The 24843-nt window shown below is 42.1% G+C and overlaps 1 protein-coding gene across 1 annotated transcript in view; it reads right to left on the minus strand.

Annotated features, from left to right (window-relative positions):
* Positions 1 to 485: 485 nt before the first annotated feature.
* Positions 486 to 24843, minus strand: part of ARHGEF28 (Rho guanine nucleotide exchange factor 28) — a 67810-nt gene continuing 43452 nt past the window's right edge. The window contains exons 26-30 of the mRNA XM_054398231.1: positions 24079 to 24117; positions 23942 to 23989; positions 21708 to 22187; positions 18514 to 18814; positions 486 to 1518 (exon numbers count right to left, since the gene is read on the minus strand). Coding sequence (XP_054254206.1) covers positions 1373 to 1518; positions 18514 to 18814; positions 21708 to 22187; positions 23942 to 23989; positions 24079 to 24117 — 1014 coding nt within the window. The 3' untranslated portion in view covers positions 486 to 1372. The remainder of the gene's footprint in view (positions 1519 to 18513; positions 18815 to 21707; positions 22188 to 23941; positions 23990 to 24078; positions 24118 to 24843) is intronic.

Below are 24843 nucleotides of genomic sequence, written 5' to 3' on the forward strand. Positions count from 1 at the left end.
TCAAAAATCTACTGTCTAAAACTCTACTCCCTGCAAAAATTTTGCATACTGTAGGTCTAATGGTAAAACAGAAACCATGTAATGCTTGGGGCTTATCCAGACAAACAGGCAGGGCCAATGCTGCACCTCTCTGCCTTGTGAGCTGGGCAGATGTGAGACAGCTCTGATTCAGGAGCTGTGCAGCTGCATCCCTGCTGCACCACTGCCAGTCCCATCAGCCACACCAAGCAGCACTTGACCAGTCCAGATGGCTACCTGTGAGTGCTCGAATAGGCACATCCCTGGTCTTTCCAGAGGAGGTGCCTGAAGCACAGCTCTGGGTGTGCAAAACCAAGGCAGGTGTATCAGTAGCAGGGCAGAGTACAAACCAGGCAAGGAGATTTTTTTTTCCTCCTGTTTCCAAACTTCTTTGAAGAATCTAACAATGAATCAAATGTACAGTTTTGCAGAAATTAACAGAACTTTATTTCAAGATAAGTGTACAAATATTTCTGAAGGACAAAAAGGTACAAAACAGGTCCTGGTTTCTTACTGCCTAATACAGAAACGATTCCAAGAACCTGAAAGCAAGAACCTAGCTGGTTCCTACATGGGAAAGTGGAGGAGTTTCAGAAGGGTTGTGTTAACTAAAAGCCTACTATTTATCCCCTTTTGACCAGAGAGGTGGTTTCATCTGGTGAATTTTAATGTGCAAGGCCACTTACTGAAATGAAGTACAGTTATAATACAATAACAAACTGATTTACAGCATCCCTGCATAGAAAATAATCTCTGCAGTACTACCAAAATCATGATATGCTTCAGGACACGAACATACACTTACAATTATGCAATTACATTGAGACTATAAAAAACATCCTCTTCTGAGCAGTTCCTGAGCCAGAGGACAAGGAAAATGACCTGATAATTAAGGATACGTAGTACATTTCAACAAAGACTATAGCCATCATTCTCACATTGTTGTCTTTTCATGTTATAGCACAACTGTTAGAAGGTTACTGACTCATACTCTGAAATCTCAAATAGCAGGCCCATCTCTCTTAGCTTGATCTTTCAAAGAGGAGACCCAAGAGAAAACCAACCCTAGATTTCATAGCATTTGCTGGCATCTTAGCAATTCCAAAACATTACATCTCCCCTGCTAACTACTGCTTCTTGCAAAACATATGAAATCATGTCATAAATTAAAGATTATTTTTTCAAAAAGGCATCAGAATAACTTAATTGCTATATTCACCATGGGGAAAATCTTGCACTGAAAATTAAATACTATCCATAAAGCCATTTGGTCATACAGAAAGCAACTAGGGCTGTCTAGAAAAGCAAACACAATTATATTTCCAAAGTGCTACCAAGATTATAAAACAACCAATCAGAGGTAAACAATCTTCTCCTCCACTCTGCCTCCACTTTCTGCATCCTGGTGGTCCAGCAGCAGTGCATCTACCTGTGGTGGCTGGATGGATCCCCGGTCTGGAGTGCTTGTTTGGGGACTTTGGGTCTGCAATGCATTCAGATCTGTAAGGCACAAGAGAAGGACATGTGACGATGCATCTTCTGCCATGCCTCTAGCATCAGAAAAACCAAATTCTGGCTTTTATTCATTAGCACCATTTTCTTGTTTGCTACACCAGTCTAGAAAGGAAACTGCTGCTGCATTACAAATTATACTAAAGCCTGGTGAGGTACCTTACTCAAATTTGCTGAAATCTGTTTGAGTCTGTCTATTGCCATGCAAGGGATGATCACTACCACCGTTTTTACAGTAAAAGAAATTCATACCCATACTTCACTAACCAGACAGAGATTTGACATGGAGATAATCCTGGCACCCAAATACTAAGAAATTATTTCACAAGGATCCTCATTGTTTTATCTTACTTATTTTCTCCCATAAATGCAGAGAATTGGGTATTTTTTTCCCAGCATTGAGCTCTGAATGCTTTTGTGATGACTAGTGCATTACTTAAAAAAAAAAAAAAAAAAACCCAGCACGACTGGGTTTTCTCCCTAGTCAGCTTTCTGTATCACACTAAGCCCTCAGGACCAATACTTCAGCATTGGACAGGTTGCAATATTTCTCACTGTAGTCTTGGCCCAACCAACCTCTGCTACTACATATGTAGAGTTAACTTTTCACTCTTCCCACTTCAAAAAGGACTCTGCTGGAAGAAGGGAAGCTTGACACTCCTTCCATAGCACAGGTAACACTAGGTTCAAGCAACCTCAGCACTGGGGTCCTTTGAGCCTCGGTCTTTCATGTAAAGAGCTAAAAAGACATTTCACACCTGCTCTGGTCTCTACCAGTTCTCATACATATGTGCAACAAAATCTATTATAAAGAAAAGGAAATACTTGGGGTTTTACAACCTATGCCACTGTAACTAGTAACAATTTAAAATGACACCTGCTCACACTCAGCACATGTGGCCTTCACCAGTCTAGTTCCCCAAGGCAGGAGTTTAAGGCAGAATAAGGTTGCTGGCACCCTGCAAAGCCTGGCCTCCCTGGTTGCTCCACATCAGGGGCGTGTGTAGTGGTAGGAGATGATTATGCAATGGGCATGTGAGAACACATCTATTGCTGCATCTGCTTTCAGCATCTTCTTTTTGATATTCACACAGCTTGAGGGGGAGCAAACAGGCTTTGAGGCTTTGGCTCCCAGCATAAGCCACATATATACTTGGCTGCTCAAACTGCAGGGCTGGTGGCAGGGCCGAGGTATTTACAGACAAGAGGTGCTTGCTCATTGTGAGACAATGCAGGATGTTAATCAGTCATTAATTCCCTTGCTTTTACTGGTTTACACTGGGTTTACAAGATCAAGTTTTATTCTTGGTGAAAATCCAGAGTATGTCCTGATTGCTGATGAGTTATTTACAGGATTCCCTAACAATCTAAGAGTTCTGCTTTGTTAAAAATGACTTCTACATTTATTTCTTTTTGACAGCCATATTAGAAAAATATTACAGTTTGCAGCCAGACAGGAAATCAGAAAATAGCCAACATCTGCTTATTTTAATGGAAACTGGTTACTTTCATTTTATTTATTAAAAAAAAGTCCTACCAGTGAAAGGTCCTTGACTTCAAAACACTTTTATTTCAGGGTAATTTTACCCATATTAATATTCCATTTTAAGTCCTGTGAGTCTATACACCTTAACAACTTCATACCAGGCAATAAAGCACTTATTTGAAAGATCTGTTTCCAAAGTTTATGAATTACTTAATTGGAGAAGCCTAACTACAAATTTTTAAAAAACTAGAAAAGAAGGAGAAAGCAATTTACATGCAGTTACTTTCCACCACCAAAACTAAACAGCAATTAAAACATTAAAAAAAAAAAAACAATTAAAACATTAGCTGTCTCCAAACTATTTCTTATTAACTGTTACAACTCTAAGTAGCAAAGCTGAGTAGTGGAAACTGTCAGCATTCTGGAAAAACAAATCAGCTTCTGTCACTATCAAAATAAATTATTTATTGCTAGTTTAGCTGCCTTTTTGAATTCTCCTTTTTAAAGAAAAAAAAAATCCGTTGCAACCAGAGAACCTGAACAGCAGGAGAGCACCCAGGAGGTGAGAGCCCAGGGACTGACGGGGTGATGAGTGGCTAGCCTCTCAGGATGGAAATGCTGTCCTTAATCCAACTGAGGAGTGAAGGGGCTGGTTTTGGCTGCACTTCAGGTGGCAATCAACACAGGCTCTGCCTAACAAAAGCACAATGTGTTCCCAAGCTGACATACTCAGCCTGCCACTGGGGAGGGTGCCTGCTGTGTCTCTGCCTGGTGCCATGCTGGAAGCAGCTGAGCCAGGAGACCAGCTGATATCTCGAAGAAGGCAACACAATGCACCCTGAAAGACACTGCTCAGGAAGGGTGAAAGAACTGCCGGAATTGTCGTAACAACCTCAGGTGAAGGAAGCGTGGAGCAGGGGGACCAATCCACCAGCCAGCACTGGTTCTTCTCACATAGAGCAGCAACAGCTGCCAGGAAGCCTCCCCCAAGCTCCCTAGTGCAGCATGGGGTAACCAGTTGCCCCTGGCCCCAAGCAGGGGAATGGTGAGGGAATCCTCTTTAAACACACCCCCAAAACAAGGAAGAACCCTCCAGAGCTAGCCTTGATAGCATCAGCTGCTGCCTACTACAGAACTCTGAGATGCAAGGATTCTCAAAAAAAAAAAAAAAAAAAAAAAGGGGGAGGGGGCGAAACAAATTATCCGTACAGACACAGACACCAGAAAGTGACAGTTGAGAAGCCCTCCTGGGCTCCTCAGGCAGCCCAGGGCACCCATGGGCACCGCTCCACCCTCTCTCCATGCCCATTCTCTCTGACAGCCAGAATTCAGTATGGATCAAAACCTAGGGAAACAAGGAACATCAGCCTTTTATGAGCCTTGTTCATCGTGATTTTAACTCACCTGCCAATATCAGCCACAAAAACAGTTTTGTATGATCCCCTTTCCTTAAATTCAGCACTTAACTTCTCCTTTCCTCTGCTCCTGTCCAACATGCCGAGTGATGCTCGGGCAGGTTGTGCTCAGCTCAACAGCGCACCCACCAGACCTGCACCTGCCTCACCAGCACCCACCAGACCTCCACCTGCCTCACCAGCACCCACCAGACCTGCGCGCGCCTCACCAGCACTCACCAGACCTGCACTCACCTCACCAGCACTCACCAGACCTGCACTCGCCTCACCAGCACCCACCAGACCTGCACCCGCCTCACCAGCACCCACCAGACCTGCACTCGCCTCACCAGCACCCACCAGACCTGCACTCGCCTCACCAGCACCCACCAGACCTGCACTCGCCTCACCAGCACCCACCAGACCTGCACTCACCTCACCAGCACCCACCAGACCTGCACTCGCCTCACCAGCACCCACCAGACCTGCACTCGCCTCACCAGCACCCACCAGACCTGCACCCGCCTCACCAGCACCCACCAGACCTGCACTCACCTCACCAGCACCCACTAGACCTGCACTCACCTCACCAGCACCCACCAGACCTGCACTCGCTTCACCAGCACCCACCAGACCTGCACTTGCCTCACCAGCACCCACCAGACCTGCACTCGCTTCACCAGCACCCACCGGACCTGCACTCACCAGACCTGCACTCGCTTCACCAGCACCCACCAGACCTGCACCCACCAGACCTGCACTCACCAGACCTGCACTCGCCTCACCAACACCCACCAGACCTACACTCGCCTCACTAGCACCCACCAGACCTGCACCCACCAGACCTGCACTCACCTCACCAGCACCCACCAGACCTGCACCCACCAGACCTGCACCCACCAGACCTGCACTCACCTCACCAGCACCCACCAGACCTGCACTCACCTCACCAGCACCCACCAGACCTGCACTCACCTCACCAGCACCCACCAGACCTGCACTCACCTCACCAGCACCCACCAGACCTGCACTCGCTTCACCAGCACCCACCAGACCTGCACTTGCCTCACCAGCACCCACCAGACCTGCACTCGCTTCACCAGCACCCACCAGACCTGCACTCACCAGACCTGCACTCGCTTCACCAGCACCCACCAGACCTGCACCCACCAGACCTGCACTCACCAGACCTGCACTCACCAGACCTGCACTCGCCTCACCAACACCCACCAGACCTACACTCGCCTCACTAGCACCCACCAGACCTGCACCCACCAGACCTGCACTCACCTCACCAGCACCCACCAGACCTGCACTCACCTCACCAGCACCCACCAGACCTGCACTCACCTCACCAGCACCCACCAGACCTGCACTCGCCTCACCAGCACTCACCAGACCTGCACCTGCCTCACCTGTACCTGATCCTTTACACCTACAGAACACAATTCATTCTTCATATAAGCGCAGAAAAGATCTCCCAAGCTGTAACGAAGCTGAGCTGTTATCTAAGGCCTTCCACAGGGCTTCTCCCGAGACTCCCAGCCTCCCGCTCCCTCACACTTCTGCAGCAGCCATGGATTAATGCCCTCTCACTACACTCTGACCTCTGGATTTTATGCTTGTTGTAACTGTTGCTCAGTTATGCAAAAATTACTTCTCCTACGACACTCCAGGTAACTCTTTCCTGAAGAGCCAGAGTCTGATCCCCAGCTACACCATTTATATCCTAGACAAAAATTGAACAGCAGACCAGAAAAATCCACTCTTTCAGTGTTGGGCTGGTCAAACTACCCAGCAAAGAGGGATGTGCTTGAGGCTGGAGACAAAGTATTAGGTGATCTGTAACAGCACTTCAGTATTTTTGGGCCAGCCTGCCTGATCAGCCCAACAATACCACACCACAGCACAAAACACCACTTAGGTCCAGCTTTTTCTTCTTTTTATCTCAGGTGAGACCATTTCCTTAACTAAAGAAAATACAGACATTCCCTCTTGTCTCCTTCACCAACTTTCTCACAAGGACCTAGAGGCTGTTTCTCACAAAATTCTGGAAAATCACAAATAGTCTCATGCACCAAGGCACCTACTGCCAAAATCCAAATTCCAGTTTCTCTCTGTTTCCCATTAGTTCACTTCTGGTACCATGAGGATAAGTATCACGAAATTGCAACTTCCCCAAAATAAAAATACCTTTCCAGGCAACCTAAATATAGCAAAAATGGCTGGCTGCAGGCCTGCAGCACATGGGGACAGCTTTCACAGAATTTTTAAGGGGACCTCAGTTCTTCCAACAAGGTCTCAGGTCGAAACTCAGAGAAGCGACAGCTCCTGGCTAAAAGCATGCCAGTGTTGTATGGGGAAAGGATAAAATGTGACATTCCACATCCTACCTACCACACACCCTGCCCTTCCTGTAGCACTAAAAGGCAGGATTGGTGACATCGAGTAAACTGCTCCAAAGGTGAAGGACAAAGCGATGGCATTTGCAGGAATCTGAGATCAATACATACCAAACCAAACACAGTCCATGCTCCTGGTGGTGGGAGAGGGGGAGGAAGGGGTAAAAAGGCCAAGTAAACAACTCATTAGTCAGTGATTCTCACCTTCTGTCTGTTGTGATAGAACATAGGCACTTCCACATCAAATAAATGCCACATACTTTCTCCTTCACTCTGCCTTTCTCTTCCCTGAGGATCAGAGCTTGTCAGGTAAGTCTGGAGTACCCACAATGAGATTAGGGGAAGGACAGGAAGACATTATGAAGGTACTACGAAATACTCTAGGCAAAAAATAACCCCTCAGGTCTCTGTTTTTAACAGAAGACCTTCAGTTTTCCTTCTTGATCTCTGACCCTAATTTCACAGCATCACAGAATAATTGGAAAGGACCTTAGGAGTCCATTGGTTCAAACTCCCCCCTAAAGTTGGGTCAGCTCTGAAGTCAGGCCAAGTTCAATAGGCCAGGTTCCTTCATTCTCAGCTGTTTCAAAAAAGGGAAGAGGGGAAAAAAAAAAAAGGAGGGGCAAACTCACCACATGGATTTTGGAAAAACTGCATACATACACTGAGTTAATTTGTTCTGAAAGACATCTGTGTCACGTGCTGGGCTCTTTACAAAATACAATTTCATTAAATGAGGAGAGATTTAGACCATTTCCAGCAACAAATATCTTAAAGATTCTCAAAACCATAAGTCCTCTGCAAATAGCATAGAGTTAGTCTTGGGGTTTACCATTTATTTATAATAAGTGGCATTAGTTTTTACACAAATTCATTTGGACTGACAGCTGACACATCAACTTCAGACCAAAGCTATTTGAAATGGCAGAGCTGCTGTATTTAATCCCCCCCATTGGCACTCATGCATAATGATGCAAAGCACAAGCAGACACCTAAAAAACAGTGCTAAATCTACCAGGTCTGCAAATATTCAAAGGAATTCAAGGTTAACAGGCTCTCATTTGCTACTATGGTTCTGTGGCAAATGGCAGCCTAACTCCCATGAGCTTCCTTGAAGGTTTTCATTGGAATATCCCACAGCATCTCTTTGCCTCTAATGATGCTCCCAGTGGTCTGCATGCAGATTTACTAGCAACAGCTGATGCCTCAGGGAACTCCAGGCACCTGCCTCTCTCCCTTTCCTGCTGGTGAAAGGCACTAAGATCAGGTTTGCTTCGGGTTTTTTAATGCCTACTAAGACCTTCCCAGTTTGCAATGGATTTTCCATACCCCTACTTCAGTTATTTATGGACCTGATTGTTGGTGAGAGAAAGGGAACACCATTTAGCAGCACTGGACCAGGGCAGCACAGCCCTTTGCCATCAAACAGCCAGGATACCACTGCTGCTGTGTGTAGTCAGACAACTTGATACAGAAAAGGCAGATACATCATAAAGGCCTTGATGATCTGAGGCCAATTCCCAAGAGTTTCACTGTGAGTCAAGATCTCATCTACAACTGAGAAGCCAAGCCTTTGCACCTCAGCAAATCTAATTTTATAACAGGATCTGGATTTGGTACTGGGTCTCAAAAACACTGGGAAAAATATCTTTATCCTGAAGCTACGAAGGAAAGAGGAGCCTAATCCTCTTCCCAGCTGACTAAGGCAGGAAATCAATATGAGAATTTTAATGCTGCTATTTACTTTTAACTAGCCCAACCCCATGAAAAAGCAGCAGCTGCATTTCCTAGGCAAATGAGCACCTTCATGAATAAGAGCTCTTTTCACAAAAAGCAGCTGAGCAATTAGATCATAACAGATTTGACATTAATTAATCTTATCAACTTTTGGTGGCTTCCGCCCCTCCCCTTCCCCCCCTCCCCCCCCCCATACAAGCCACAGAATAGAAAGAATTTGAAGCCCATGATGAGTATGGTCTGCAATGTAACTCTTCTTCAACTCTGTACTTTGGATTTTTTGATCATGGTAAAAATCACTGGAACTGGCACTATTCTGTGTGCTTCTGTTCTTTGTTTAATTGTTGGCTCAGGTAAAAAAAAAATGCAATTCATTTTTCAGGTTTTTCCTCATAATTCTTTAGAGAAGCTTGGTCTAGAGGATTTGGACCAGATTCTTGGCAAAGACAAAATTTATAGCTATTCTGCTAACACTCTTTATCATAAAGCTCCATAATGGTTCTGACTAATTTATTTTATATTTTTCTCAAAGCTCTAGATTTCAGAGGCATATGATGATGCAGTCACCTTTTCTTTTATTAAAGCCTGGTAAACTATTCTCACATTGATTGATAACACAGTGCTATCAAAGAAAAAACCTGTAATAACATCTCAAGCTGAGACACAGCCAGGGATACCACTTTAACATCAAGTTCATAGCTTGCCCCTAGGTTGAAATTATTTAAAATTTTAACCTACTTGCACGGCTATGTTACCAGTTGTATTGGCTTTAAGGCACACAGCTTCTAACTACTTTTGGCATGCTGAGTTTTAATGCATATCAGTAAGAGAGACTTAAAAATAGGTCTGACTCTAAATCGTAACTTCTCTGTGCATTAAATACCCACAGTCTCACCTTGGCAAGGCATCCTGCCTGCAAGCTGTCTGCTTCTGCTTAATATTCATGTATTTAGGTATGAATTCCCTATTAAACTGCCTTTGTGCTAAGCTTTGAAGCTTTAGATGGTCAATTACAGACACACACACGGCCCAACAGGTATTCTGCTAACAGTGAACATGTTTTATTGACCTACTTCTTTTCCAGCTCATTAAACACAACCGCACTCAAATGATCAAGAGAAAATAAACATATAACCCCTAAAAATACCTTTCCTACAAAGAATCACAGCACAGGGCCACTGCTCCACCTAATACAGCAGTGTGCCAGCACAGGGCACCTCTCCAGGGGCATGCCAGCAACTAGTCTGTCCACCGACAGCAGCAGCAGGGAAGCACAGGGAAACTCTGCTCGGGTCAGCATGGGAAAGTCCCTTTCTTCAGGTGTCTAAAGTTACAGGCTGAAATAGCATTTCCAGACTCAGCAATGAAACCAGTCTCCCTTTCTGCCATCGGACAGCACATCCCCACACCTCCCTTATCTGCTCTCCCAAAGTGCACCCTGCAGGTAAAACACTGCAGTGAAGCTTCCTCTCATTCCTCCCCCCAGGACAGAAACAGTTCACATTAACCCTGAAAAAGCAGTCTCTCTGGCACATGAATTCAGTTCCTTTGAAACCAAAGGGGACATTTACACATCAAAACTACTCTTTCGAGTTCTCTGTTACCACAGACAGACGTTACTGTACCAATTAACTCTGCTTCATATTTTATGGATGGTTTGGCGTTGGTTTTTTTAAACTACAATTTTGCTTTTAAATAAACATTAAATCAAAGACCTTGGCAAACAACTGGTTTAGTCCCCAGCTTTTGGACAGTCTTTTAGGTACAGCACAAAGAAGCATGCTCAGGACTTCAGCAAACGTTTTCATGAGCAGACAAAGGGCACAACTCTTATGAATAACAAAGTCCAAAGGGTGAGGTCATTTATAAAACACTCTCAGGTCTCCTCCCAAGCCCCTTGGGGGTTTTATGGTAGTTTCCCAACAACAGACCAGATCCATCACTTCTTACTCATGAAAGCTGATGAGATCAAAACTCAAAGTAAGTGGCAGAGGTACACTTAGCCAATATACAGAATTTCTGCAAATGCAAAAATTCAGGGAAAGCGCCTGTTTCAAATCAATTACATCAATTACATGCTAATCTTCGGCTTTAATAGTAGCTCAGCTTGTTGATTAGGAAAAACTATGGGCATTACTGGAAGAGTGAGCACAAGGTTCAAGACACAGGAAAATAGTCACCAATTTTTCACTGCATTTTGTGTACCGCATAGGCATTTTAAACCATTTGTTTGTTAGGTAGGCGAGAAGTATACACACTGATGTTCTGTTTTTGCAGTCATTTGGGAAAAAAAAAAAAAAAAGAAATAAAAAAGGAGCAAAAATTTAGAAGTTGCACATTCCCCAAGTTTTGCATTAGAAATATAGGAATTTTCAGGGTGTAATCAAATATTTTGGAATGGGTGCCCTTTTTAATTGTTTGCTAAATGCATTGTGAACATGTAACTGCCACAAAAGCGATCTGCATAAAAGCTAAAGGGATAACTGTACATCGAAGCAAGAAGAAAAGTACAATTATCAAATAAGCATGTGCCATCATCCCTTCAGCCAAGTGTTTTCCTTCAGCACATGGAATGTGCTTGGATCCACGTTCTTTTTTTCTGTTTCCTCTTCTATGTGCTATGAGCAACACTGGTCTTACCAAAATTGATCACCATGTCCTTCTACCTTGACTTTACTGAAAGTTTTCTCTCTCTTGTCCCAGAGATATGTCTCTGCACATTCTAGCCAGCTCTGCTTTGGTCCAACTCCCTCCCGTGCCTTCCTGCCCCAGGGCCTCATGTTCTGCTGCTCTGCACCAATCCAAATCCATCATTCCACAGAGTGGGATATTTCTCCACAGCAAAAAAAGAGTGATGCTACGTTTTAAAACACCCTCCTGCTTTCTTTGTCACCTTTAGTTCAAAACTGCCTGTGTGTAATGCAAAAGCTTTTTGTAGACAGTCATCTCCTTCCCATTGTAGCCATGCTGCAATGGCAAGTTCCTCTGCAAAGGAGACAGATTCTCTGCCGTTCTTACTGTCAGCAACAACTATCCTGCAATTCTCAATCTCACTTAAAAAAGAAAACCAATAATCTTTTCACCGTTGCCAAATACACTAGTTTCCCAGTATGCTGTGCATTGTTTAATGGGAAATATATTCAACTACATTTAAAGGCACACAGGTTTGATTTTGATATGGTAAACCCTAAGCAAGTACAGCCAGATCACATTTATTTTTGCATCATTCATGTTCCAGCTCTAGATCAAGCTTCCAAAGGACACTCACAGAATCTCAGCAAGTGACTGTTAGAAGTCTTAATATTTTAACTAAACTAAAATCAACTTTCATAACAGCACCAAGGCTCCAACCTTCTAGTGATCCACAAAAAACCTGAACCCAAAGAAAAGTTTTCTACCACATCTGGAAAGACAAAACGTGATACTCCATGAAGTCTTCCCCAACAGTTTGGCTATGGCAAATATAGTACGGAAGGCAATCAGATGCTCCTGTGATGAATGCCAGTAAAAGACAGACAATCTTCCCCAGCGTCTCAACAAATATGTAATTGTAGATGCTGGTGAGATCTTGTGCTTCTAAGATTGCGCTCTTTTTACACAACATACTACAGGCTATTTTCTGGAATATGCAAAGTGTTATACTAAATAATTAAAATGAGGTTGTACTTTTCAAAATAAGCCAGGCAGACGTACTTGGTGATTCAGCTGCATGACTTTACAGGGTGTGTTTGCATACTCAGTATCTTGCAAAATTTGATCATGCGTGAACAGCTTCTTCCATCCATTAGGATGCATTATTTATTCACACTTGTACATTTATTTCAGGCTCTAACTCCATTACAAAACACATAGAAAACATTGTTAATATACTAAAGCAGGGCATGCCACCAGGTCTCCACCCACCGATCACATTACCTGATGGAAAACACAGACCTCCCAAGGTATCTTCTCGACATCAAAAAACAATTAGTAATACTCCTACTTTGCGACTGCTTTGTCTGAGAGATCAGCTCTTTCCCTGTGGACTTGCGGCACAGCCACACTTATGCACAACCCTGAGCTTCAGCTGCCTCACCACAAAGCAAATGGTAAAAGGTGCCCTGCCCACGATCTTCTGGTTCAAAATGTGCTCCTATACTTCCCTGAGACCCATGTCTATTGGAACAACCTTACCCGAGTAAAGAATAGATCTGTGTGCAAGAGATATGGTCCACATCATTCCAGTTTCACTGATGGCAGTAATTCCACTGGCTTCATAAACCACTGCTCTGAAGTTGCTGGAACCATAAATATTAGGAAAACAAGAAAGATTTGATCATCGTCTTGTGGCAGTTTAAGAAGTCTGGAAGGAAACCCTGAGGATGGTGTGGAGATTTACACCAATACAAGGGATACCTCAAAAGAAAGGGAATCTCTCCACTCCTTTCAGCATCATAAAGATGTGCACTACTTTTAACTTACTTCCTAATGAATGAGCTCTAAATGAGAAGATATTAGAAATAATAAAACCAGACCGGCATTACACAGGAAATTCTGTACTTAAATTAGCATACAAAATAAAACCAGAACATCATTAACTGCTTTAATTAAAAGGTTATGTAATACTGCTGCATCTACTGTGGTTATATCCAGAAATGAGAGAAAGTATTTTGACATGAGAAAATTAGTAACAGAACTATGAAACCCTAGTGCTGCAGAGCTGAAAAGCAGGTGTTACTTGAAGTATACTAATTGCAGATGACATATAATGACACGTTTTTCACTTTGGTATCACACTGCAATGTGATTTAATCCCTTTTGCCATCTGCTTTAAACAAATGGCAGTGTATTCCCAAGAGGAAAAAAATACTTCCCCTGTTATTCAGTTCCACCAAATAACCCACAGATACTGATGTCTCATGGCAGAGCACAAACTCTTTGTTCTGTGGAATGGAGAGGAGGCAAATTTGCTGTTATCTGTTGCAGAGATAAAAGATCTCAGTTGTTCTAATCAATGCAATTTAGAACTTGGGAGGTGTGGGCGATGATGTTACTCAACTTCCTATTCTTACACCCTTCCATTTAATTTTACTGTCATTATGACCTATGTTGAACACTGAATGGGCTGTGACCACCTTGACATCGTGTCCATGTGACAGCCTATGTGAACACAGAAAGGGTAATTTGGAATTAATTGCATGGACTCAATTAAAAGAGGGGAAAAAATTAGCTCAAAACATGGCAGCTGGACAAACCAGGTCAACATGCTACAGCGTCATGGCATCCTTTACTTTTAAAAGATTTCCATCCTTTCTTCTTCTCAAGTAAAAGGACAAAAGAAAGAATTTGCTCACTGTGCAGGGCAAAAAGGTCTTTTTAAAATTGCATTATTAAAAGCATTATGATATGTACCAGAAAAAATTCAAAATAGAAAAGCATCTTCAGATGCCATTCTGCATGTGGTAAGTAGTTGACTTGCCACTGGCTACAAAGAATGCTGTTTAAATAAGGAGGTGTGTGCTGTGCAGGGCATAACTATGTCCCAGCCTAAAAGACAAGCAGGTCATACTTACTCAGAAAGAGTTCACACAGCAGCAATAGTAGGGAAATTAACTCACAATGGTCACATATAAAGACCTATGGTATTGTTTTTCTGGGGGGTTTTTTGTGTTTTTTTGGTTTTTTGGTTGTTTGGGGGTTTTTTTGCTAGAAGCTAGTCATTATTTAACAGCTTCCAAATAAAGAAAGCAATATTCTTCAACAAAGTCCTCAACATGGGATCCCACTAACCACCTCCAGTGCTGGAGTAGTACTACACCTATTTGAATAAGGCCTGGAGTTACTGAGCTTCACCCCTTTCCAAAATCCTGTGCTGACTGGGAACCATGAGGAAACAGCTTATATATCTTCAGATGTACCGTAGCTCAAAGCATATTTCGCCTGTTTTTTATCACATTTGCACCAGCTTTACACTGTATGCCTCTTCTGACTGCAAGAAATTCTTCTTACCCAAGTATGAGAAAAGAGCCAGTCCCATACAGCACCATCCTCAACCTCCCTGATGCAAAACATGCAGGTACTTTTATACAATGTCATTAGGACATAATCAATGTTAACCCAAAAAATAAACATGTTGCTCTAAACCTCATCTCAATTACCAATGAGAAACTACAACACATCAATCCAATTGAACAGGTTCAATACAGCAACCACCATGAGTACAATCTGCCTTAATGAATAGGAGGGGAATTCCTGACAAAGGACAAGGAGAAAAAAATGCAGTTATAGGATACTATGCATTGATTCTGGGGTGTTTTGCTCTTTCTATTGCAAAGTAAATATTTTACATCTCTAGAAATCACTCTGACAAAAACCTCTGCTAAAACCTGATTAGTTTGTTAAAATCAAACTACCTCATTTGTTTGTATGCATATAAGTAGAAATTTATGTCCTTTAAAAAAAGATTAAAATCACATTATTCAAGTACAGCCCTAATTTTGCTCTCTGGTTTTGCATTTGGGTGTTTATGGAGATCACATTTTTTTCTATGTTCCTCATAAAAATTTAAACTATATTTTTCACTACACAACCCACAGAGATCCCTCATGCTAACTCTGCAAATGTCGGGGGGGGGGGGGGGAGACAACTCCTACAATCAAGTTTCAGAGCAGTTTTCCAAATCTATCTCTTTTCAACTCTATTACTGTAGCTAAATCTGAATTAAAAATAAAATAAATAAAAAATTAAAGGCAGTATCAGTGAACAAAGCTGTTCACTTCAAAGCTTAAAATAATTAAAATGTCACTGATCCCTGAAATCAAAGAGGTGAATCCATAGATAAATCTTAGGCATCACTTCAGCTAGTTAACCTGACACATCAATTAAATGAAAGAATTTATGCAGTTCTCAGCCTACTCTGACACAAAACATGTACTTCCTCGTTAGCCAAAGCACTTGTCTTCTTCCATGCTGATAAGTTCATAACCATTAGTGTAAAGCATTAACAGAATTTTCCTTCCGTCACATTTTCGTCCTGATGACTGACACACCTTTTCTAGCAAGTGTACTTGTGCCAGATTCAGCTTTGTGGGAACTTGCCCCAAGGTCTTTAGTATAAAGTTCCTTCCCATACACATAAAACAATGATATATAATCACGATGTGAAGAATCTGTGTGAAGAGACGTACATATTACTTTAGAAAATATGAATGGAAAATTATGCAGTAGAGGAATGTAGCTATTTCCATCTGAGTGTATTTATGAAGCTAAATTGCATAGTACTTAGCATATGGTAGAAGGCAGCATGATTAACTCCCTGACAACATATTCAGGTGGTGCTTCTCATTAAATGTAAGGTGTTTTTAACAGACCAGACTTCTTACAGGATGCCTAATAATTCTAAGAAAATTAATCAAACCCAAGAAATTCCTTTTGTGTGCACCAAAGCTTACTATATGCAAGATCTGGCCAGGTAAGTAGTGGGTTTTTTTCCCAGTAAGCCATACCCAGTATTTGTTTCTTAGTTCTGTTTTGACTTGATGTTAAGAAATGTTTTTTGGAAGACAATTATGAGACTTTATACATGGAGCTGGCTGAAAAAAATGTAGGAAATGTCATGAAACTTTCATCCACATGAAAATATTAAAAGTTTCACCTAACTTTCAATTTATTTCTAGTCTTTCCCTCATTGCATCTCTACTGTTTTTCCTTCACAGTGATCAGAGCAGACTATATCCTGCAGAGTTGTCAGGAAATGGAGGCACAAGGTCAGAAATCTTACACTCTACTAAACTGTCTGGGGAAAAAAGCATGGCCAAAAATTAAAAACCAACCAAAATGAAATCAGCTTCCTTGTATGAAAGTCATACTACTCAGCTTGATTTGAATTGCTTAGGAACAAGTGATTTACTTCATTTCCATGTACAGAGCCATTTATTGGGGCTTCGGATGCCATCTGTTTTTCAGGGGGAATTCTAGCGTTCTTCTCATTCCCTGCTCTCCACACAGTGGCTCCGGATACATGACATAAGCAAGTATGAATTGTGCAGACTCAAGCACTGCAGGATTAGAGCACAAAATACTTGTCACTCTCCAAATCACAAATGCAGTTCTGGAATGTGATGGCACATTTCTCTGGGGAGAGGCTCCCAGCCGTGCCTGCTCTAGCAACACACTGCGGTGGCTTTGCAAGGGGATGCTGCAAGGATTAGCTGCTTTGCTAAAGGCACCTTTTGAGTCAACCAAGGCAGTGACAGCAGCTTTTACAGGCATGACTTACACAAAGAGACTTACACTAGCCTGTTACTCTAACTCTTGGGTAGGCTTTGTAGCCAGTGGTGGTCTCCAAACTGCTGGGACTGCACTGGTGCCCTGTTATCAGGGCAAGACAAGAATGTCTAAATAAGATGCAGTGACAGCAGACGAGCACAAAGCTGGCCCATTGTAGGTAGCTGGCACATTTACATACAGAAGCTCCACTAGCTTATCCTAGAATCAGTGCAATTAAACTGGTACAAGCCAGTTTAATTAAAGCAGATGTTCTCATGTGGGCTCAATAGAAAGTTTCCTGGTTAGCTTGCATCTGAACATTTGCCAGTGCAAGCTAATCGACTGCTGAGAGGTATAAACGCACATATATGTTCCTCTTCAAATCTGCACTACCTTGGCTAACTTATTACTAAAATGACCACTTCAAACTAGAACAAGTTTCACTAGGCTAATTATTCAGGAATTTTTAGAACTATTAATCTCTTTCACTAATCAGCTTCATTTGATGATTGTGTTGATGACCTGCCCCACCTTTGATTATAAAATGCTATTTTGGCAATCCATGTACCAAGGACTAGTGAGGCGGAGATGGATGTCTGCTTAATACATTAGAAAGAGTACTAAGGAGCAAGTTCCTTCATCAACAGCCTTTTATTTGAACAACATCAAGATTTGACCTAGGACAATTAAAAAACATTGTACCCGTGTATGTTTTCAACCTGTGACCCTGCTGCCCTCTGCTCTTTGTTTTGACTTGACCCACGTGCAACTGGTGTGAGGACAGAAGTCATCCTGCACTGCCAGCTGCCAAAAAATGAGAGTGCATGCACTGCTGACTTGCCATGTCTTATCTGAATTGCACAACTGTGGAGGAAAACCCCACTGGAATATCTATTAAATCAAAACTGCACCATTGCCCCTTAAGAATTTCAGCTGTTTTGTTTTTCATATGCTGCTTTACAAGCCTCACAACAATAGAAGAATTGGATAAAACCCAGCATTGTGCAACATGAGAAATACTAGCTAGTTCAGAGTTTCTCATTAGCATGCTTTAAAGTCCTTCAGGGAATTTTCAGTGCAATGCAGTGTTCAGATAGGTGGCCTCTTCCACTTGTTTAGTAGCCACAGTCAGTAACTACCATGCAACCTACGTATCTTTGGGAGCTCTGGTAAAACCCAAGAATAAGGAAAAGCAACAGAACAAGAGCTGTTCTCAGTAACACAGAAACCTAATGTCAAAGCTCATACTATCTCTTAGAAGGAATTTTCTTTCCAAGGCTACAGATGCTTTCAAGATATTTTCATTTCATTCTCAATGAAAAAAAGGAGAATATTTGACCAGTGATCATCATTTTAACATAGTAAATCAAAAGCTATGCTAACTGGAAATCATCAGATAATGCACATATGTTCTAAAACAGCCAATAAAATACAATTGAAATGGCAAAAGTTACTTCAGCTCACCATTGGGGAAGGATTTGGAGAACAACATTGTAAGTGCTGTTGTAAAGAGTTTGAGGGTTTTTTTCAAAAGTTTTCTGTACTTCTGTTCTGCCCATTTTCTCACCTGCCCTCTAGCTTGCAAAGCAGCATGCAGTTGTTTTAGCAAAATCTATTGCTTCCACTGCTATCAAGCTACTTTTATTCCTAGGACTAGTCATTCTAAGAGCTGGCAAATTGCCCACACTACTTGCTAATTAAACAAAATGTTAATTACCATTATTCAAGGCATCCTTGTTGCTTTTGCAGGAAAAAGACATCTGCTGGCAAAGACCAGTGGATTCCCACAGTGAACTGGTTAATGCTGGCTGGCAAGAAGTGTCCATTTTGAAGTCCACCTGATTTTCACTATTCCCTGCTAAATCAGAATTTGAGATGTCCAGCCCATACACACCATCCTCATAAACGAGAGAAGAATCAGATCTGTTGAGACTGCTTAGAGACACACACACTAAAGCTTCATTTAAGTAGAATGTATTTTCGCCATGTAAGCTGTCCGATTGATTATGTCCCATTATCTGCAGAAGGGGAAAAATAAACCCAGAAAACAGCATTTTCACCTTTGTTCAGCACCATGATCATAGAATGACAGAATATCTCAAGTGGCAAGGAATTTATAAGGATCACGAAGTCCAACTCCCTACTCCTTGTGGGACCATCTAAAACTAAACCATATGACTATGGGCATCATTTGGAGGAATTGTTATACCAGGATACATAAAATTAACTGCCAGACAGAATGGGGATTCACAGCAAAACGGTCACCTAATTCCCTGAAGTTAACCTCAAAGCATATTAAATTGAATGTGTGTTCAGGAATAAACAGTGATAACCTAGTACATTTTGCCTTACCTCATCTCAAAACACAGGAAAACTTAGTAGTAATACTTGCAAAACAGCAAATAACAAAGGGCCACTACTTGGGATGCACTGAGCTCTGCTGACTCCTTCTGGAGTTAATGCTCTGCCCTATGGCTCAATGAGGCACCACTTCACATATGTAAATCTGTGTCCACTGCCATCCAAAAATAATACCGTACCTCATGTACAAAGGTAACCATAGTGGACAGAACTGCAGCAGTCAAGCAGGTAATGGCAAACAGCATTCAGTAAATGTCCATGGCTCCCAGGGGGTACAAATGCAACTCCGACAAAGAATCCCTGCCTGCAGGTGTTTATCAAGGCTGAGCTCCCCCCCCCAAAAAAAAAGTAAAAAAAAGGCAGGAGCAGCAGTGTGATTTACAGCAATGTTTGTCTATTCAAAACCAGCTACATTCAGTGTAACCACAGAAACACTGTGCTGGGAGTAGTGGCTGACTGGCAACTACTCAGCCAGCTCTGCTGCTGCAATGAGTACGGTAGTGGAAAATGCAAGATAAAGACGATTCCAAGGCTTGGAATGCACCTGCAGCCATGTAATTTACTTGAAATAAAAACACAAGCAGTTCTACACTACTCTTTGACACTCAGCATTTCATTATTTTGCCTCTCTGTCTGTGTGATCCTGGCTATCCCTGCGCCCAGCTGTCATTCTTCAACTTCATCTCCTTGAAAGATTTGAAAAGTCCCATCCATTAAAGCTGATGGGCAAGCTCAGTTTTGGTTTTACCATCTATTTTTTAAGCACTGTCAAACAAATTAAAATTGTACCGCAAGCTATGCTAGTAAGAAGTGCCTACATTGGCTGGGCAAGCATACGTGGATGTCATGTTCACAAGGTGTTGACAAAAGCCACATGAAAAGAGGGAGGTCAGAGGCAGTCCTTCACCTTTTTATGCATACACAGGCTTAAATGTTGAATGGTCACTGGGTATTATGGGTAAGTTGCTAGCTGAAAAACTACGGGGGTGATGGCCTCAAGAAATGCTTTACAGATTTCCTTCTGAAAATGAAAACCTGCAGGGAAAAAATGCTGTTTGCATCAGTAAGCTTTCAATATATGCAAACAGACAAAATGTTTTGGTTTTCAGATGCTTTAGAGAACAGTAATGGAAATCAAGACTATACCCACTGAGGACAGGATTAGAGGTCAGGTCCCACCTGGCAGGCGAGCACCCAGACAGCTGAGTTCAGAGTCAGCCTCCATCCTTCACCCTCAATAAAAACTTTATAATTTTTAGTATTACACGCTTAAGCAGTCTCAGAGCTATTTTAAATTGCATCCCCTAGTAATGACCATCTCCAAGGAATTACACTGCCAGGGATAGAGCCACACACCAAGCTCTTCCTCTAAGGAGCTCTTTGTTTCAGGAGTGCAGGACAACTGGGCCTGACACATGGGGTTCACACTCAGAAGTCTGGTGTTTCCCACTCCTGAAGCAGACACTTTTCCTCACTGGAGACAGTGCTGTTGCTTTGTATGTCTCAAGCATCACAATAATTTAGCTTTTCCTACAAGAGGCAGGAGACACAACATGTTTTGCAAACACATCAGCGAAGTAGAATAAAACAGTATGACACTTAAAATTTCCATCTCCTCAATTTAATTAACACTCATCGGTCTGAGCTTGGCTTCTGTAGAGCATCCAGCTTAAAATCACAGAATGGCTGAGACTGAAAGGAATTTCTAGTTTATCTGGATCCACTTCTCTGGTCAAGCATGGCTGCCAAGAACAAGTTGCTCTGGACCATGTTTAGTTTTTGAGCAGCTCCAACAGCAGAGACTCCACAACTTTCCTAGGTAACTTGTGCCAGTGCTTGGTCACTCTCACAGTGTGTGTGACCTGTTCCTGATGTTCAGAGGGAACCTCCTGTGTTTCAGTTTGTGCCCACTGTCTCTAGTCCTAAGATTAGGTGGCATCAAAAAAAAAAGCCTGTGTCCATCCTCTTTACATCCTCCATTTAGGTATTTATATAAATTAGTAAGAACTACCCTTTCTTCTCCAGGCTGCGTAGTCTCAGGTTTTCTTCATAGGAGAGATGGCCCAGTCTCTCAAACATCTTCACTGAACATTCATTCCCTGCTCTCCAAACCCCTCTATCTTGTACCTCTACGTCTCTCTTGTACTTGGGAGGCAGAACTCGACACAGTACTTCAGATCACCTCCCTTGAGCTACACTTTGCCTAATGCAGCCTGGGAAAACATTAGATTTCTTTGTAGCCAGGGCACAATCTCAGCTTATGTTTAACTTAGTGTCTGCTAGGATCCACGAGTCCTTTCTGCAAAGCTGCTTTCCAGGTGGGTGGCCCCCAGCATATATTGATGCATAGGCTGAGGGCAGGACTTTACTCCTCCCCTCCTTAAACTTCATGAAGTTCAAACAAAACCCTGGATATGCCTGAACCTCAGCTTCCCCCATTCTCACTTACTATGTTACCAACCAACAAAGCCCGGATGTACTAGTCTATTCACCAAGAAAAGCCTCTCTGGGTCTGCAGTCAGAGATGTAATTACGCTGGGAACTACACACCTCATGGCTCCCTGTGGATGACAGCAGGCTGTTTTGTTGAGCATGCTTCCAGTGCCAGAGGAGCTTCTTCTGCATTTTCACACTGTCTCTTTCTCTCTCCACCATTTTCTGGCCCTCTTGGAGTCTCTCCAGGCTGTGCCGGTACTCCTGCATCTGCACTGCCAGTTCCTGCCGGCTCCTCTCCAGCAGCTCCTCTTGGCACCCACACTCCATCTCCCGCTGCCGCAGCCGGCCCTCTCTCACCTCCTGCTCCCGCTGCCGCTGGTCACATTCACGCAGCCACCGCTGCTGCTCTTGCTGAAACTGCTGCCTCAGTTTGTGTATGTTGGCCAGCTCCACTCTTTGTTTTTCCAGATTCCGGTATTTTTCTTGTTCCAGAAGGAAGTTTAGCCGAGAACTGTGGCCCCGACCAGTCTTCTCATTCTCTTGCAGTAATAGCCTATGGAGCTCTCTGTAACTGTCCTGGATAGCTAGGGCTGCCTAGACATCACAAAATAATCGGAGTATCAACGTTTAAATATTAGTATTAATCCATTTCTGTATTTTTATAGAGAAGTGTTACATAAAAATGCTTCAACCTCCTGTAATATCAGAGCTTAATGCTTTTTGGGAAGTTATTCCTCGTGCAAGTAGAGAAAATTCTGTGTTTATACCTTTACCAAGAGATGCTTCTAAAGGCACTCAACCACTTCAAGCACTTTAAACACAGCTTCTAGTTTACACTGGCATTATTCTGTATGTTTACGTTACAGCTGTGCATATGCACTTCAGTTACAGCTGTGGTCCTGTTCTGTCACAGGATGTTAAAACACATAGGAAAAATTATTTTTCATGGTTAAAGAGAGCACTAAGGCACTGGGAATGCTACATTCAACAAAGTATTCCTAACAGATGTGGCTTATGCATGCAAAACTGTACAGTACCACTCACTTGAACCCTAAGGCTCACCTTGCTAACCTGTAATAGGGCAGTTCTACTAACACCAGTCCTACAGGCACCTGCCAACATAGCAATGCCATCAGGATCATACTATAAGCACCTGACCAAGATATCTACGCTGGCAGAAATTTGCACTAATGATTTCGGATTTGATGTTTCCATAGTTTACTTTATAGCTGACAGTGCTATATTCCATCCTTCACAAGAATGTTGTGACATTGCTAGCATTAAAGATTGCGACATCCTCCTACTGGACACAAAAATAAATAGCTGGGATTAAGAAAGAAAAGAAAGAAAGACCCAGATCTACTGAGGCACTTACTGCACAGCCTCTTCAAGAGCTGACATGGGAATCTGCTTCAGCAGACATTCCCAGATAATTCCCACAGCCCAGTCACTCCATGCTGTCCACCCCAGAGAGTTCTTAACTTTATGCAATGCACAATTCCCACTTTTCTTGGCTCCAGTATTGGGTCAGCTCCAGTGATTTGTAAATAGGGAAGGGCCAGGATCCTCTGCTTGTTTCTCTGCACCTATACTGCCACTTCATGGTCTGAACAATTAAGGCATGATCCCAAGCCTTGTTTTACTGCCCATCTGGTGTTAAGCTACCCATTTCTCAATTGAAAAAAACATTAAAAACTGCCAGAATTACAAGTTCTTAATGTTACTTTTGCATTGCTTCTATGCTTCTGAAACGAGTATGAAATATGCTGATATAAAGAATGTCTACAAATTAAACATACTCAAACCGAGTATTTTAAAATGAACTATGTAACCGCACCTAAATAAGAAAGAAGAAAAAAAAAGTTAAAACACTTGAACTTCGCATGAAAGAGGCAAAAACTTCAGACTAGGGCCCTATAGAATATACACAATAATTAATCAAGATTAAAATACCTGAAGTGTTTGAGTTTGCTACCTGAGTGGCAGTGTTAATTAGTATCCAGGAGAATATTCTAAACAGAATTAAATTTTTGAACTATTACTTCAGAAATCTGTACCCGAAATTAGATCAGTTCAGTCAGAACTATTACTTTACTTTTCCCCTGTATTACTGGACTGTACACCCTTTTTTTTCCAAGAGGGATTGATCTCCAAGCAAGCAAACATTATTCAGTTCTTAAAAGAAACCTACCACTGACACAGAATAAAAAGATATTATATCACAACTTACACAACAGTCAGAAGAGATAAATATCCACTGACATAATGTCTAAAAAAAGTAGGGCAAGATGAAGACAAACCTCAAGAAGTAAACATTAAGACTAATTACAAAGCAGACGAGCAGTCACCTGTATGCTGTATAGAAGACGGGTTAAGTTCTGGATTGCTTGCACAATCTAGAAAATAAAAGAGAAGGATATTCAAAGATGTGACCACTGTTAACTAAATAATTACTATATTCTGTCTGGGGTTTAAATAAACTCACCTCTGTCCCTGTAGATCCCGGGAAACTCATACTTTCTCCCTGAAATAATACATTGCCTTAAAAAGAGGTTTTAACTTTTGAGTTGTATCATCTAGGTTATTTTATTTTATTAAAGTACTGGGGACATTCATATTGCAGAGTCAAACTTCTTTGTGAAAAAAGACAGAAGCAATAACCAGTGAAGACTTGTAATTCATCAACACGGGAGTTCCTGTGGAAATCGCTACAGATTCTAAGCACAACTGTAAAAACAAAAATATTTCATCCACAATTTTGATCTTCTCATGACTAATGCTACATAGAAAAGACATTTCCATACATTCTTTGTTTACTGGACAGTATTGAAATACAGTAAGCAGACATATATATACATACAGTATAGTAGGTTTGGACTACTTAGAGGATGACTCTTTGAAAATAAAGATATTAATATAGCAAGAAGCTTGCAGAGATTATGTTAGTGGGTTACAGTGAAAGCCTTAGATGTGCCTCTGAGACACTAAGCAAAGCTGTCTGTCTGCTATACTCTGCAAAATGCACCAGTATGGTTATTGTTGTCCACTTCAGTGAGGCTTGGTCACCACGCGCTTCCCCCTCTGCTCCTTTTTTCCTAAGAAGGTTTCTAAATTTATAGGGTGAAGCCACACATAATCCCTTCAGCATGAAGAACAGCTCCTCTGAGAAAGATAAAGTCAAATGGTAGAGAAATAAAAGACAATCCCTTCTGAGGCCATGCTGGAATGACTTCCTGTATGATCTTTTTTA

The sequence above is a fragment of the Indicator indicator genome, chromosome Z (assembly GCF_027791375.1).
Source record: "Indicator indicator isolate 239-I01 chromosome Z, UM_Iind_1.1, whole genome shotgun sequence".
NCBI classification, from domain to species: domain Eukaryota; kingdom Metazoa; phylum Chordata; class Aves; order Piciformes; family Indicatoridae; genus Indicator; species Indicator indicator.